This window comes from Asterias rubens, chromosome 20 (assembly GCF_902459465.1).
Source record: "Asterias rubens chromosome 20, eAstRub1.3, whole genome shotgun sequence".
Taxonomy (NCBI): Eukaryota; Metazoa; Echinodermata; class Asteroidea; order Forcipulatida; family Asteriidae; genus Asterias; species Asterias rubens.
In genome coordinates, this window is record NC_047081.1 from 1,257,271 (window position 1) to 1,274,900 (window position 17,630).

The 17,630-nt window shown below is 38.9% G+C and overlaps 1 protein-coding gene across 27 annotated transcripts in view; it reads right to left on the bottom strand.

The window, feature by feature from the left end:
• LOC117303882 (ankyrin-2-like) overlaps window positions 1-17,630 on the bottom strand; it is a 123,361-nt gene that overhangs the window by 87,318 nt on the left and 18,413 nt on the right. For all 27 annotated transcript variants that reach the window (XM_033788314.1, XM_033788300.1, XM_033788290.1 and 24 more), the window contains exons 2-4: window positions 12,900-12,998; window positions 11,343-11,447; window positions 939-1,037 (exon numbers count right to left, since the gene is read on the bottom strand). In XM_033788314.1, the coding sequence (XP_033644205.1) occupies window positions 939-1,037; window positions 11,343-11,447; window positions 12,900-12,998 (303 nt within the window). The remainder of the gene's footprint in view (window positions 1-938; window positions 1,038-11,342; window positions 11,448-12,899; window positions 12,999-17,630) is intronic.

Sequence of the window (17,630 nt, forward strand, 5' to 3'; positions counted from 1 at the left end):
AAACAACATAAAAACTGAGTCTGTGTTCATAGTGGATTTGTGCGTACATCTAATAAAGACAGAGGTTGTTTTGAACCTCCTCCCCTCATCAACTCAATATCGAGGGGGCATGTCGGTTTTATTATTACCCCGGTTGTTCCTACTGATGGAAACGACACCATCTTGCCCCCCGAAGGGAAGTCGCGGGGGCTTAGTCCGAGTTGGTGCACGCTTAGCTAATCAAACACGACCACCTCCGTAAGCCCCTATGGGTTCCGACTGAATGAACTCACCCGAGAGGGGGAACAGCAATTATTGAAATTGCGTCTGGGTCTGGGGACCCGTGATCTGAACACCCTGTCTGGTGGCGGGCTCGGAAAGAGAAAAAAGGTGAGACGTCTTGAGACGTTATGAGCTGAATGCAGGATTGCTCTCAGCTGCTGCTTTGTATGTTCTTTTTTGCGGTTTTTGTTTTCTTCAATAGAAGGAAAGTTCGTGAGATTTTGCTAGACATGCATTAAATTTCGGTGGCCTAAAACTGTTTTTTTTTTTTCGTTTTTTTTCTTCCCGTTCTTATTTTTTTCTTGAAAACACAAACAGTTTTAAAGGATGTTTGAAGCAGGCATGGTGTAGAAAATAAAGAGTAACTGTATGATTTTTTATCAGTTAAATTTGGGTTGAAAAAAGGGAAGTTTGACTAGATCGGGATTTGAACCAACAACCTCCGGACTAACATTAGGCGCTCTCCCAACTAAGCTATCTAGCCCCAATGTTAGCGGTTTGCCTATTTTGTCAATATCTTTGTTTGGGGGTTCCAGGTAGAAGGCACACAGCCTGATAGCCCCAGATCCAGTTAATTCAGAAGGCATTGGTTGAAATCCAGCTCTACATGTAGTTAAGTGTTCTTTGTTCAACCCCAAATTATCTTTGGTATGATTATTTTTAGTATAATATTTTACCTTGGTGGCGGCGTCAACATTAGCTCCTCTCTTCAATAATTCCTTGACGATGTTCAGGTGTCCTTCTTTGGAGCTCAGATGAAGAGCATTCAAACCATTCTAAAAGACACAAGAGAAGTGAACATTTTGATTAATTAAATAAGTATTTATTAAAAAGGCAAATTGCATCGAATGATTATATTCTGCAACAATGCATGATCGAAATGTATCAATGCAGTCAACAAATCATACACCTTCCATAGACCATGTAGACTGGTCAATAGACCGATACACTAAGCTCCGCCCCATTGCGTATTGACCAATCACAACACAACGAAGGTCCAACAAATAAGGTCCGACATGCGTGCGCGTATCTTGGCGCGCGCGGCAGAGTTGTGCAGAAAGGCATTGGAAAGCCCCACGTGTTCTTGCTCACACGTGCGTCGTGGGCAGAGCCTACTGGATCGGTCTATTGTTTAGACTGCAGGACTTGCACTCACAAAGTTGTGGGTTTGAATCCTACTAAGTATTGCCGTCTAGCTACTGAGTCACGATTTATTGATTAGTGCAATATCATAATCATAGATGTTAAAAACAATGTTAGTATGAGAAAGAATTGTTGTTGCCAGCCTGGTGCATATCCCCATTGTGAGAGTTTGCAGAGTTCCCTTGGTGGGAAGATCATCTAAACAAAAAAACAAACAAACAAACAATTCTGAACCTTGCAGAAGAGCTTGATACATTTAAACTTCCGACTGACAGCATGTCTCATTGTGTTCTTCTTAATTTAAAGCCTGTCTTTTTGGTCCTTCCACAACCCAAGTCGCCCTCGGCAAACCCTGGTCGTAAGGGGGTCCAAATCACTACTAACAGCCATTTGAGGGGCCAATCATCAGAATCACCTGCTGTAATAAGCATCTTAAATTATGCAAGGGCCCTCCGAGCAAACTGATAAGACTTGTCAAAGAAAACGCCGGGAAGTTAGGTAGAATCTCTTGAAAAAATTTATCATGAAAGGATGTTAAGAATTTTCTGGAATGTTCGAACACATGGAAGGTTACAGCTTGCACAAATGAATACATTTAATATCTTCAAAGCTCTTTTTTGTGTGTGTTTTCCCGTTTTTTCCCCATTTTTTTTTTGGTTTGTAAATTTATTGTAAGAATCATTGGTGATAACCATTGGCCAATTTCATCACGCTAATTTGAAGAACAACAATATTCTGCTAAGCAGGAATTGATCACCAGCAAAAATGTGTATAAAGCGAATACCTGATTCTAAACATGCTAATAAGTATTCGGCCTGAGCAGATTTCTTGTTTATGTTATAATGTTTCTTTGTTGTGTTTTTTTTTTTTTTTTTCTTAGCCTTCGAGAAAGATTCTGCTAGGATCAAAACTATTTTTTAATACCATAGTTTTTTTTTTTTTTTTTTTTTTTTTTTTTTTTTTTAGAAAGGAAGGTCCACCACCATCCAGATTTAAGTGACTAATCAATGCCTATTCTTTTTTACCTTGATCAGTTGTCCTTCCATAGCCAGCGTTTTGCAATTGTGGTACTCCACAATCAATACTCGTTAGTGGTAACCAGTCCTAAACGATCGCAGATCTACGTGTACTACAAACATGTCAGCCAAACACAATTTTTTAACTGGCTGTGAGACAGACTGTGTATAATACACACACCTTAGCTGTACTGAAGAATGTAACCCTGAAACCCTGAAGATTTAAGACATGTACACAACTGTACATGTACCTGTATAAATCCATCTGAACTTACAGACATGTCGTCCATGTACAAAATTTAAAGTGACTGTGAAACAGACTGAGTAGACATACACACCTTAGCTAAATGTATACCCTGTCTCCTGTCTCACTAAAGATTTATGACAAGCACACAATTGTACCTGTATAAATCAATCTGAAATTAATGTGATGTAACGTGTCATTGACCTGTGTTGGGAGTGGGGGGGGGGGGGTCTCTAAAGTTTCATTTCATGTCAATAAATGGGTCAGCTTCAAGTAAACAAGGAATTGGCGCTTACAGATGCGGGGAATTTCACTGGTTAGAAAATAATTCTTGCTTGCCCGTGCGAACTCCACTTTACTAGGCATTCTTTGTTCACATAGCTAACGCAGAAATTCTGTATTTAATCTAGCATACCCGTACACGTATGACCAAGGAGTGAAATTGACCAATGGGACGACATTCCACAGTTCCTAAAGTCAGCTCAGGCATGTTGTTATATGCCAGCCAAACAACCACATCTTGCACGCTTTGTCGATTAGACAATTTAGTGCACAGCAGTCAAACGAAGATGGACATCGATCACGTGATGATAGTGGAGGCAAGAATAAACCAACTAGATTTAATTTCTCTTTGGCCCTTTATACCTTCTGCTTGACCATGGAAGGTATAATCCAATCAGATTGCTTGTCTGATAAGTAAGCGTGCATGGCTAACGTCACAAAGCCGCTATTGCTTATCTACCGACCAATCTGATTGGTCGTGACACGATCGACAGGTAAGTTGTCGGGACTTATAGCCGGGGAGCCGAAAACACTTGAATTTTCAAGCGATCAAGTAATTTCAAATCTAAATCATAATCCAGTGTGGTAAGTTTAGCTTCATGCGAGACTTGAGCAAGTGAAAGAATGTGAGGAGTTCTTGCAAGGACTATCAGCTTGTCTGTTCACGGTGATTTGGAAAATGTAAAGTGCATTGAAATTATAATTATTGATGATACAAATGAACTGGTTATTGTCCATAAGGCAGTATTACATTTAGTTATGTAATACACTATCACAATTTGTAAACAACTTATAAATGTTCTGAAAACCGCCTCATAATTTTCATGCTAGAGTTAGAAGTAAGGGTTACGGATTAAGAACAAGAAAATATATACTAGGAGTGTCGGAACATAGGTGGATCGGAACATTGGAAGCATAATGGACAGAATAGAAGGTGCAAGAAGGGAGAAAAAGTAATATCAAAATTTGCAACAAATATTATAAAAACTTGATGTATATCCACCTCATCGTAGCACCCATCAATCAGACCTCTCATCAGACACTGGAATATCTCATCCAGAATCTGTTTTTGGCGCTTATTGAAGTCTGCGTCCAAGCGGAACTTGTTCGGTACCTCCACGGTCATCTTCCCGAGAAGTTTCAGCTCGCGCATTATCTCCATAGTGCTGGCCATTTTTAAAAACTCTTATGTTGCGGATTAATTTCCTTGAGTGGTGTCCCCGTGAGTTTCAGAGTTTGCTGTAAGGGCGTCGCTGAATTCCAACTTCCAAGTTATTCCAAGGAGTCTCTTAACAGAGATATAATGTACGTGTTGTTGATAAAAACAATCCTTCTTTGATATTTTCTGAAGTTCCAAGCTCTGAAAGGCTCTCTTTCCCAATCTTTAATGTTCTTGTAGTTGATTAAAAATCCTACTTTGATGGTCCTTTTAAAAACTTATCACAGAAAGAAGCTTCCTTCTACAGGTTTGTAGACCGAAAGAAGTCAACACTTGCAAATGATATTTTCCATGAAAATAAAGAAATGTTTGGTATCTCTGATTGTTTTTTTTTTTTTTCCCAGGACAAATCTTAAAATCTCACTTTCCGGGAACAGGCTGGTTCGTAAGTGTTTGGCACACACACAAGTCGAGTATCAAAATATATTTGCATCCTATATATACAGGTAATATTGGAGTTTTTTTCCCGATGTTTGACATCCAATTAGAGAAGGTACAAGTTGCCGTGGCAACCCGTAATAAGGCACAATGTTAGCGAGTTACGGCGTTAGTTGCAATCGAGTCCGAGTCTGTGTTTCTTCTGATGACATCAGTGTCTGTAAATCTTCCCGGCTGAGTTCCAACTCGCCGAAAAAATGGACGGCGTGCAATTTGTAGAATGTTGAACACCTCTATGAGAAAAAGTGCAGGGTGAATCCTCAACAAACAAGTGTTGTTGTTCAGTTCAAAGCAGTCCACACGTGTATTGTTTGCCGCTTGATTCAGGATTAACTGTAGTCGAGCAAACACGAAGCCTAGACCACACTGATGAATTTTAATCACCGCCTCAAATCAGAAGTGTTAACGACAGTGATACATTTGATCGAGACTCTAATAAAAAATGAGAGGGGGGGGGGGGTACAGAAAGAAATGATATTTCCTGTGCGTGAATTGTGTCTCAACACGCTCTGCTGACAATAATCCAGATGGATTGATCATTCGTTCCGACGTGAATGTTGAAGGGGGAAGCATCAATTCATGAGACGAAGTGTGCTTCTAACCTTATAAAACACATTGAATGCTGAACCAGTCGGTCCGTCATGTATTCACATCGTCTTTGTCCCCCTACAGTTTGCATAGGAGATTTTTACGAGAACTTTCTTCGAAGGCCACCCTTTGGAAGGTAATTTCTAATTCAGCGTTCGTTGATTTCAAATTCTTTCGCTTTTCCGTCGTCGGAGCAGAGTAATCTGGATTAACAGAGATAATTTCGCACCCAGTACGTGGATTATAAAAAAACACTAATCCTCACGGATAATCATTTGCAAAAGGCACACTGTGTAAAACTATTTGTAGACAAAATATCCTGGAAGGCTTTGATTTATAGTAAGGTGCACCCGAAGACGACACAACAATCCGGCAGGTCAGCCGAGGAAGATGCAGAAGAAGAAAACAAGCGGCTGTTGTTTTTTTTATCCACTGGGTGATCGCTCCTCGTTCCTTTCACTCCAAAACATCTGAGGAGAAACAGAGGTCTAAGAATCCCCTTAGGGTAAATGAAGACATCAAAGCAAGGTGGAAGATTTTTTCTCTCTTTCTCGGTGACCGCAAACGGACAGATGATAAAGAAGGGTTCCAGTAGCACGACTCTCTCACAAACCAACCTGTCCCGACATCTTCTCCCCAAAATTTCCACTGATTTCAGCTTGAATTCCCATCACGCTGAGCCGTGGAGTCCGCAGAGTAAATACTAATGATTGGATATGTTTACAACCCAAGCCATTCGGGCGAATTTACTTCCCCAAACCACTGCGCCGAGATTGCTATGCATGTGTGCTGCCTATTGCCGATAGTGTCTAGCGCTCCACTCCTATATTACATTACACACTCATGATAGTGATAGGCAGTCGTCCACACACACACACACACACACACGCCAGTCACAGTGCATCCTGGGTAATTACTCGTTTCCCGTGATTCAGCAACTAGGTTCCTCTCCGAAGGTCTAGGGACGGTAGCCTCTCACCGAACGAAAAAAAAAAAAAAAAACCTGGCCCCGGTCGGGAGGGAAATAATTAGTAAGTATTGACTTTTCACTCAATCCGTTAATTATCCCCTCACAGCTACTGGTGGTGCAGCTCAACTGGGCCGACCAATGTCATCTCGTAACTGTTCATTTTCAACAACGAGGCCTTCCTCCAACTGCATAAACCTTCGGATGAAGCTACGCAAACAATTAGCCTAAACTCCGAAAGCCAATAGGCAGTGTCCTAAATAGACTAGTTGAGTAACCTCGAACTTCCTTTAGGCGTGGGCGCTCTTGCTGTGCGGGGAAAATTAAAGAACACTCGCTGGATACCTTGGTTTTAATCGCCCTGGCAAACAACCAAACTACGTGGGGAATTAAACTTGAAGTGTTTACAATGACCCAAGGCCGTTGCTATTCAAGTGAAAGTTTATGGTACACTAAAATTGACGGTCATTATCATTGGCCGTCCCTGGTAATATCCATTCTACGTGTTAATGTCTGTGTAGATTCTGAACGAGGACACGACAGCAGCATATTTTGTACAGCTCTTAAAGGGAACTCATACCTTTTGTTTTGGGAACAGTTAGATTTTTAAAATCCTATATATCCAATATACAATATAACTAGCCTGTGAGAATTTTCATTTCAAAAGGTGGTAGTGTTTAATAATTGAACGGTTCAAAAAACAAACTGCATCTTTAGGCGTATTCCCTATAACAACAGCTATAATGAGGCCAAAATATGCAAATTAAGCAAGTCAATGATTATTACATAACAGGACTACTATAAGTGCCCATGTAGCCAGAAAATAATCAATGTTCTTCACTGATTGACATATCTAGGGTAAGAGCTTAATTTGCATAATGGGTGTTGTCAATATTTATGCAAATGAAGTAAAGTAAAGAGCATTGCAACTAGATCAATGTTCATTCGATGTGTCATTTCTGAACACAGTGTTTTGTTTGAAGAGAACATGTATGTGTGCTTTGATGAAGTAGGGATTGAAATGTTTACTACACTACAAACCTGAGGCCAGCACCTTGAAGCATTGGGCCAGTAAAAATAAGCTTGTCCAATCGTGATTTTACTGGCCCAACACTAAAAGTGCTGGCCTCAGCCCGACGGTTTCGTCTTTTTCAGTTGACCAATAGACTGCATTGCATATGTTGTCACCGTTCAAATACCTGCCCTACAATATTGCGTCTGTAAGCATGTGTGCCGTAGAAATCAAACCGAGAATGCTCCGTGCTTCATTGATGTACGCATGTATACGCGCATACGGTTTGACACAAATGTTTGTAAAAATGTTTGTATTGTGATTGCTTTTGTTCAATGTTTGAAACATTTTTATACAAACAATACACAACTCGATTGTCAGTTCTCCTTTAAGTGAGGAGTAATAGATTGAAATGAAATGTGCTTAAGTAGATCTAATAAAAAAAACTCTTGCGCTTTTCAGGAAATCTGACAATTTTGTTTTAAAAACTACACAAAAGCGCTTCACGTTCAGCAAACATTTGAGCTCCTTTTCCTGTAGCCACATCTGGGCTCGATTTCACAAAGCGCTACGATTGATCTTAAAGATGGGTATCAATGTTAATTGCTAAGTGTGATGTCACCAACCACCATGGTGATATTGATCACCATGGTGATATTGACAGCTCGTCTTAAGAAGAATCTTAGTGCTTTGAGAGATCGAGCCGTGGACATACATTGTTCCCTCAGAATCTGAGGTAAATGGACTACAAAGTTCACCTAAAATAAAATACTTTGTAATGTTTAGTGTTTATAACTTGTCCCCAGCTATTTTTTTTATGAAATTGATCCATGTGCCCAATTTCATAAAGTCTGAAGGCAAAATAACTTGCTATGCACAGAAATATCTTGCTTAGCAGAAACAGATTACCAACCAACATTCCATGAAGTTTACATTGTTGTGACTGGTGCCCCACTAAATGTTTAGCAAAGAAATTTGCTAAGCACTATGTTACTAAGCACCATTCCTGCTCAGCAGCTTCATGGAAATTCAGCCCCAGTCCATCACTTCACAAAATTATAAATTTGTCAGCGTGCACTTTTTTTGTCACGTCTCTTTACAAACGGTCTACATTTATTTTAATTAATCGGCACGCTTTCACTCTGGATTGCTCTCTCTCTCTCTGCCGTTTCACACCGGAGGCGGTCGCTGAGGGTATTGATGCGTTTCTACTGGCCAGGCGTAAGGGTCGATGATTACGTTATGACCATCAATTAGAGCTCTCTCGTTTATTTTGTGAGTTCGTGTACATTGCTTGACTTGAATTGAGCTGCGTGATCCTTGTGGTACTCAAGTGCCTACAGCTACTTGAGCTACAAAAAAAACCTGTTTAACAGGAATGCTATTTTAACTTTATAATTTGTTCGGTTTATCATATAATTGATTTTGGTTATTTGACATGTCTCAGTTTTTATAATTACCGATAACAAAATCAGGACCCAACCTCAAGGTTCAGCTACTTGACACTATAATACATGTGCTTTGAAAACTTGACAATACTTTGAAATCAACTGTGGGAGGTTTATTATACCTCCATGTTGCAACATAGCAGCTTTATAAAACATAGCTCCCACATATGATGACGTGCATTTAACAGTGTTACACAAATCCTTCTGAAAAGCACGGGAGAAGGGGTGTTAAAAAAAAATTAAATTTTTCAATTAAAATTTGTCCACTTCGGAAAGAAAAAAACTTCAGCAAAGATCATGTGATGCCGTTCTCTTCCGAAATAGTAAAAACATTTTTTTTTATTATTAACTTAAGGCAATCCAAAGTCCCTGTTTTTTGGAACTTGACTTTGCATCGAGTGAATAGAACATAGTTGTGTTGTAGGCATTTGTCTTCTTCCATTAATTTGAAAGAATGGAGGAAGAAACATTTGAAGCTAACCTTCACAATTACTTGTAAGCGCCTTTACATGATTTCATTTCCTACATAGCAGCGAGTTCAGAAACTGCATGCTCATGGTGATGATCAAACAATTTTTAGCAGCCCTCAAAAAATGGATCACTTCCCCAAAACCTCCCCCCTAACCTACCCCCCCCCCCAACAAACACACCCTTAATTGCGCCTACTTTGTACAACCCCCTCCATTAAAGACTTCCTCTGGCATCATCCAGACCTAATTGCGATAATTTCTGTCACTGATCTCGTTTCAAATTAGCTGACCAGGTTTTTCAATAATAAAAAAAGTGTCTCTGTCCCCGAAGGAACTGAAGTGGCTACCAGAAGGAAATCTCATTATTCTGTTTAAAAGAAACAATCTAAGGACAGATTGTTTCTGACAGGAAATGGATCGTTGAAGGAAAACTTGGGTTCTACTTTGCACAAATAAGGGTACAGGTGAGTTCACAATTTAGGACCCCTGGCATATTTGAAGAAGAAAAAAACGCTGCCGAAAATTATCGTTTACAAGCTTTGCACAAAATGTTTGATCAATATTAAATTCTCTACTGAGTTTAGAAAAAGTAATATACAAACAAAAACTGAAAATTAATGCTAATTTTTGCAAAAAGAAGTGAAATTGTAGCTTTGTGATGCGTGTCTAATTTGATTTATGCTACATAATATGTATCTGACAAAAATATTACAGAGCTGATGATGTTTTCATCTTGCACAATCAGGGAGATATTTACATTCAACTTACTAGGGACAAAGTTCAAAAATTCACAGAGATTTTCTTCTTGTTCATTAGAACATTGAAAGATTTGTTTTATTTTCAGGAACTTTCTGCAGAACCAAGGAAAGTTGGCAGTTTCACGATTGTTGGTTAAGGGTTTTCACCCACATTATTAAAGTACTGTGTTGAGAAAAGAAAACTTGTACGCTTTGGATTTCAATTTAGAAAAAAAAAAATTATTATTTCAAAATTTTAAGAAAACGAAGAGTCGGCCCGAATATGTTTTCGCAAATGCATTTGTCTCATGCCTGCATTCTACGTACAATGTCCAGAAGGCATGTTTTATTTACACTACATCCATTAAGTTAGTCTTTTAAGTGCTTTTCTCTGTTTACTGTATTTATGTTTCAGCCTTGAAACTTAAAACCTAAATATAAGTTTCACTTTTTATGGATTAAACTTTTCCATAATTATGTTTACAACTGCAGTGAAAGGCTTCAAGGATTCACATTTGATTTTATTTGTTAGGGTAAAAAATATCCTCTTCTTCTAAAACTACAATACTTTAAGGTACCATTTCCAATAATGTTTTTTAGTATCAACCAGTCCTCTTTACCAAGTACTTATTTTAGGGCCAATAATTATTTTTGAGCGTTTACCAAACGCACAACCCTCCCTTTAAACCAAAACATTTTCATTATTGTCCATATTCGTTCCTTACAATAAAATAACATACAACCCTTTAATCTATTAGGATATTAGTGTAGAGCAACACATTTTATGTCACTTGTTATGTTTTCCACCCCTCCACAAATGCAATGGAACAATCAAAGTTAATTTGCATACTACTGTACATTGCACTGCTGGCAAAGACAACCTGCACATATTAATATCCTTTCACCCCTATTAAACAGAATGGAACATTCCAGTCCTGTTCTTTGCAAGCATAGAGTAGATTGATTACCTCATGAGGTAGAAGGGTCACTGAATGAACCAATGAAATGAGGGGAAGTAAACCATTCATTGGGTGTGACTGGGAATATTGTAATGAGGTGAGAGCCTGGCAACAGAGGGGGCTATAACACTTGTCAGTTGCTGCAACCACCCCAGTAAACTATGCCATACATACAGTGTTAAATGCTAAACATTCCAAAATGCACACAAAATACTCAGAAGTCTTACATCTTTTAACAGTAGCCTAAATTATTCATTGGTTCTTGAACTTTTATCCTCTGCTCAATTTGATATGGGAGTTCCAGGGCAATGCTAGTTATTCTCCCTAAAAAAAAAAACACAACTGGAACTCGAACCCCTACTCTGCTGATCAGAAACACCAGCTCGAGTCCAGTGCTCTTAACTGCTAGGCCATGACATGCAACACCCCAACACCCTTAATGAATTAAAAAATTGTATGAGCCTGCATGAATTTAAGTTCATATTAAGATTGTCCAATGGAAATGCCCTTTTCAAAATGGCCATGCCCTTTCCAAGATGAAACTCCATGTGTACTTACCGCATTACTGGTGTTGATGTCTGTGCTGCCCTTCAAGTAGTCCAAGACCTTCTCTAGGTTGCCAGCTCTTGCTGCTCTTAAGAAGCTGGCATTACCATCTGATTGCTGCAGAAACAAATGGCAATAAAACACACTCAATTAGCTCAAGGATTTCAGGCTGTGTCAAGCTCGGTTTATACTGAATGCAAATGCGAAGTGAGTTTCATCGCCACATGGCTGTTTTTGCAGCAAATGTTTTGCAGGAATTGAACACGGTTCCAAGTTTTGTTTTCCAGATGTGTGACATCAACATTCATATCGCATTCGCATTTGCAGGATAAATGAACCAGGCTTCGCCCTTTCGTTACTGAGTTCTTTTGGACGCAAACAACCACTAGTGCAGGGCTTGAACTTTACACTGGACAGGAGGACCAAGGCTAATGATTTTACTGTCAGGCCAGTAACCCTGTGATTCACAGATTCAAATTTTGGTGAATAAAACCTCAATACTTCGAAGTGAAATTAAAGGCAGTGGACACTATTGGTAATTATTCAAAATAATTATTAGCATAAAACCTTTCTTGGTGACGAGTAATGGGGAGAGGTTGATGGTATAAAACATTGAGAGAAACGGCTCCCCCTGAAGTGCCATAGTTTTCGAGAAAAAAGTAATTTTCCACGAATTTGATTTCGAGACCTCAGGTTTAGAACTTGAGGTCTCGAAATCAACCATCTAAATGCACACAACTTCGTGTGACAGGGGTGTTTTTTCTTTCATTATTATCTCGCAAATTCGATGACCGATTGAGCTCAAATTTTCACAGGTTTGTTATTTTATGCATATGTTGAGATACACCAACTGTGAAGGCTAGTCTTTGACAATTACCAATAGTGTCCACTGCCTTTAACTAAAAATGATTTATAGTACTATCAAAAGCTGCCAAATGTGTTTATGGTAATTCATTTTAAGGGTGATTACCAAACGTATACAGACCCTTTATAGATTTATTTCGGACCCTGTCACTGCATCCTAAATGGCCCTTGAAATGGTCCCTTGGAGTATTATATTTTCTAATTGAGGTGACCTTACCACCAAGGGTAACAAGCTTTGCCACTTACCAAAATGTCAGGGGTGTCATTGAGATAAACAGAAGGCGGGGCCTGGGTCTCCCCTTGGACCCCGTTTACACTAGATCAAGAAAGATCTAGATCAATTTTGGCAATGTGGATTAACTGCTAGTGTCAAAATTGCCGGTTCAAGATATGCCAATTTTAATCTCCCTCTCGAGGAGGGTTGAATCAGGCAACTTGTAGATCAGATCCAGTAAAGTGGATTCGAAATACAAGTGTAAACGCAAAGTTGGCGCTGCTCAAAACCAATTTTGTTATTTTTTAAACCCGTACAAAGTATGTATTTTGAACAAAAACCCGTACTAAGTGTGGGAAAAACGTACTAGTTGGCATGTCTGCAAAGGTGGATCAGCCACACCAATTCGATGTGGTCATTTCCGGTTTCGCTACAAATGGTGCGCATATTTTTGTTTTGCGCGTGTCTAGTCTGTTCTGAGAGCCACTTACCACTGATGTCTGTGCCTCGTCCGGTGACGGAGTGTTGTCTGCCATAAGTTTCTCTGGTTTCTCCGGCTTGGCCGGCGGAGCCCCGTCAGCATTTTCCTTCTGTAGAAATAAGAAGAGGAGAACGTTTTACAAGAAGCACCTTAAAGCACATGAATGGGTAGCGTTGGTATTTGCTAAAGACCAGTATCCACACTGTATGTGTTACCAAACATATACAGGAAACCACCAACCTGTGAAAGTTTTAGCTCAATTGGTCATTGAAGTCACAAGAAATAAGTGGGGGAAAAAACCTTTAAAAATATTTTCACACACGATGAAGACTTTTATTTTAATAGACTTTTTATGCTATGCTATGAATCATAATTTTTCAGATTTTTCCAAGGGCAAAAAAAAAATCCTGAATCAGACAAAAGTAGGAAGAAAATCATGGCATCCATCTGAATAATTCAAAGCATAACTTATACACTTTGCCTGCAAGAACAGGTGAACAGGTTTCTTGCAGTCTCCCACCATTAACCATTTATTCCATAATGATGAATATTGCAATTACCTTCCATGCACTTCTCCTAAAAATTTCATCACAAAATAAAAAGACCGTAATTGTCCTTTGATGCCTTTGAGCAATTTCCAGGTGTCAATTCTGACAACATAATGTTTTACGCAATACATCTCTTTAAAAAAAAAAATCAACTTTTCTTTCTGTGAAGCCGGCAGCAACAAATTGACTATCTATGACAGCGCCAGTGTCATTTTCCTGAAGGAAAGACACCTGGATTTTGACAAAGAAACTTCGTTTTGTGAAGCTGTGATCGATCGATAGTTCAAGAGGTCCTTTGCGGATGGGTTTCATAGACAAGAACAGATTTATTGTGTGGATGTGTGGTTAACTGAATTTTGATTAAACATCAAAATAAAAGAAAAAAAGAAAACTGAATCGGTAAATTTTAAATGGTTGAACAAAGACAATTCGAGTGGGAGTTGTACCAACAATCTGTTATTGCTCCTGCATATTTTTTGTTTAGCAGAAAATTTCTAAGCAATATTTACTACTTAAAGCAGGTAATATTGGGCACTGATTCTAGATGAACTTTCCAAAATAGTGGCCTAGATCTGTGACGGCTAAAAAATAAATAAAAAACCAAAACATGGAGAGCCCTAACATTGCAATTGACTATTGAAGAATTGATGTAGTTTGAAGCATCAGCATGACTGTGAAGTTTGAATGGGTCATTATTTTATTATTCAGCTGCAAGAACCTAACCGTGGCTTTGTGTTTTACCAAAAACCTGACCGTTACAAATCATCCATAAAGTGACAAGCACCTAGGAGCCTGGGCGTTTTAGGTGCGTTTTTTTTTATATATTTTTTTTTTAAAGATAATTTCGTAGATCTACGGATAAAGGTACAAGCTACAGTACAGAATTTGAATAGTAATCCTACAAATGCTGGATAATCTTGTTAATTCTTTCGTCAATGGATCAAGAATGAGGGTGGGATTACCACCAGATAGATTCAGAGCTTTTCTACGAAGTGACGGGATAAACTTGAGGTAAGCAGCTCTATGAAAGAGGATCAAGATAAACATGCACTGCTTCCTCCCTACTGTACGAAGCTGTCAAAATCACGCAGCTTCTGCAATGACTATATAGCCCTTTTCACACGACAGCAATTAAGCATGGGTCTCTTGCTTTATTTTATCATGGTTGTGAAATTTCACAAAAATGCACCTTGTGTGACAGGACAATCATGTTGATGCTGTCGAGACATGAGGAAAGTTTGACATTTCACAACAGACTTTGTCCTTTCACATGAAAAGCAATTTGAAAAATTTCACAACCATGCTCAAATTAAGCAAGGGACCCCTGCTAACTTGCTTTCATGTGAAAAGGGTTGATGGCTTCTGGCTTCTTTCAAGATCATGTCTATGCATCCTCGCCGTCCATAATTCCCATAATGTCCAAAACATTCAATTAAGGCCACCCCCCCAAAAAAAAACATGTTTAGCGCCTGCCTTTTTGAAAAAAAGGAAGGAAGTTTTTTTTAAGTTTTTTTTTTATGGCTGCCCTTTTTTTAAGACAACCGGCTGGGTTTTAAAAAAACAAATGAAAAAATTGTTTGTCTAAGATTGTAAAAATGTTTCCTTTTTTAATGACAAAATTTATCATTAAAAGTACGAGACTAGAAAAAAAAACAAAAAAAGAGGCGGCCTCTAAAACGGAAGCAGGCGGGGAAACCAAACATGTTTTTATTTTATTTGGCCTAAACTGAACATGCCCCTCTCCCGTCTCTGGCACAATTTAATCATGTTCTCATTTACCCAGACCTAGATATTAACTCCGCCGAACTCAAGCTGAGCCTCGTAATGTTACTCTCCCAAGAAATAACATCAGTAACCCAAGTCAAGACCCTATTCGGATGTTAAATGGCTGATATTCAACCAGGGCCTTGTGTTAAAGGCAGTGGACACTATTGGTAATTACTCAAAATAATTATCATCATAAAACCTTTATTGATTACGAGTAATGGGGAGAAGTTGCTGGTATAAAACAAGTGAGAAACAGCTCCCTCTGAATCAACGTAGTTTTCGAGAAAGAAGTAATTTTTCACGAATTTGATTTCGAGACCTCAAGTTTAGAATTTGAGGTCTCGAAATCAAGCATTAAAAAGCACACAACTTTGTGTGAGTTTTTTCTTTCATTATTATCTCGCAAACTCGACGACCGATTGAGCTCAAATTTTCACAGGTTTGTTATTTTATGCATATGTTGAGATACACCAAGTGAGAAGACGGTCTTTGACAATTACCAATAGTGTCCACTGTCTTTAAAGAGATGCTTTTTAAAAGCACAAAACGTAGCTGGGCACAAATGCTCACTCGAATATGGTTAGCATTTTAGCAGCCATGTGTAAAAAAATTCATTTGCGAATCAACATTTTGTGATACACCAAATGAGGACCACTGGCAGGTGGGCATAGCAATGTTCCTCTGATTAGGGGCACTTATATGAGTGAGAGGAATATTTAATTTCCCCCCTCATTCTTTCCCCCTGGTATTTTGTTGTTGTTGTCAATATTTCTTTCCCAATTGAGCGCACACTTGTTTAACACACCGAGCTAAGGTTCCATGTTTAAGACTATAGTCAATACTGCGCATTGATTAAAAACCAGGTTGGGTTACCGTTGCCAATTAGTAGTACCAGCTAAAATGTCAGCCGTGTTTTTTACCAGACTTTCTGATATCATCTTCACATTAAACAGAAACAAAACTGACAGCTGGTTTGTAAACACGATGTATTGAGGCTAATGTACATGTATGGTTGCTAATATACAACAAAGTAACACTTTAAAAAAAAAAAAAATTTATGCAAGTCGCCAGACACACAAGGCCTGAAGGCCATTTCAAGGTGTGGGCTACAATTATTTTTTTCCAGACGACGCTGCCACCTACTCCTAGTGCTGAAACAGGGTTACCCCTTTCACAGTCCATACGGATGAAGGCTTGGCTATCATCAATTCGAAGCCTGGCTGGTAGAGCAGAAAGCACTACTTCCCCAATTTTAAGTAGCAAGTGTCACAACTGGGATCCGAACCCACACCCTGCTGATCAAACACCACAGCTTGAATCTGATGCTCTTAACCGCTTGGCCATGACACGCCACGCCAATTGCCTGAATTTTGCAACCAAAAGATGAAATTCTAATTCAGAAAACCAACGGACCCTTTAATACTGGTGTAGGTCATAAATAACAGTCAGAAAAAATGTCCAACATGAATCAGAAATTCTACAGTGATTGCTGTCAAGTTCGCAACACGATTTATAATCCTCCAAAGCCGCCAGACATTTCTAACAATTCTTCACACAATCGCAAACACAAATCCATTCTCCAAATGAGCTACTATTTTTTTGGTGTTCGAGCATTATTGAAAGAGGTTATTTTTAGACGGTAGGGTTTGGCATAATTCTTTTTTAGTATACAATACACACGCAGCTCCTTGCAGCAATGTTGTTATTTTAAGTGTCTATGCTCATGAACAGCCAGCATGGACAGGCTGTTTTATTAAGGCTAGGGGTCGATACGATGTGCTGAATGTTTTTTATTTTCTTACAGCAGTTTGTGCCAATCGATAAACAGGCATCTAATTCATTGACTGGCTATCATAATGAAGAAATATTACCTTTTTTATTATTATTATTATTAAATCAATGAGATTCGGAAACCTTGGCATCCAGATATTGCTGCAACTGGTAACCCATTCATTTCTTGCTTAGCAAACAAAGAAATTTGCTCAGCAGAATTTTCTGCTTAACAGCTCTATGAAAGTGGGCCATGCTCTACTCCCAAACAACTCTCAAAGTATTGTGAAACCCAGTAACCCGATTCAATTCCGTCTGAGCATGAGATTCAGAAACCTTGGCATCCAGTGGGCGGACACCTCGGCACTGAGAGAACCTTGGCTTGTGGTACCCCTTTTGTAAAAGAAAGCCCAGGTAGAAAGGGTTTCAATTGGGTTTATTGTGTGGGCGTATGTTATTCACAAGGTGTGGGTTATTTGTGTACAAGGTCCTGGTGTGTACAGAAAGCCAAGGTCAGTGAAAATGCACTTTCAGCTAAAAGGAAAAACCCAGATCGGTTTAGGTGCTTAAAGTTAAACTTTGTTCAAATCCTGTAAAAGGGAACCATTTTATATCACAAATTGGTCCAGTTGATTTCTAATTTGTAAAATGAGGAA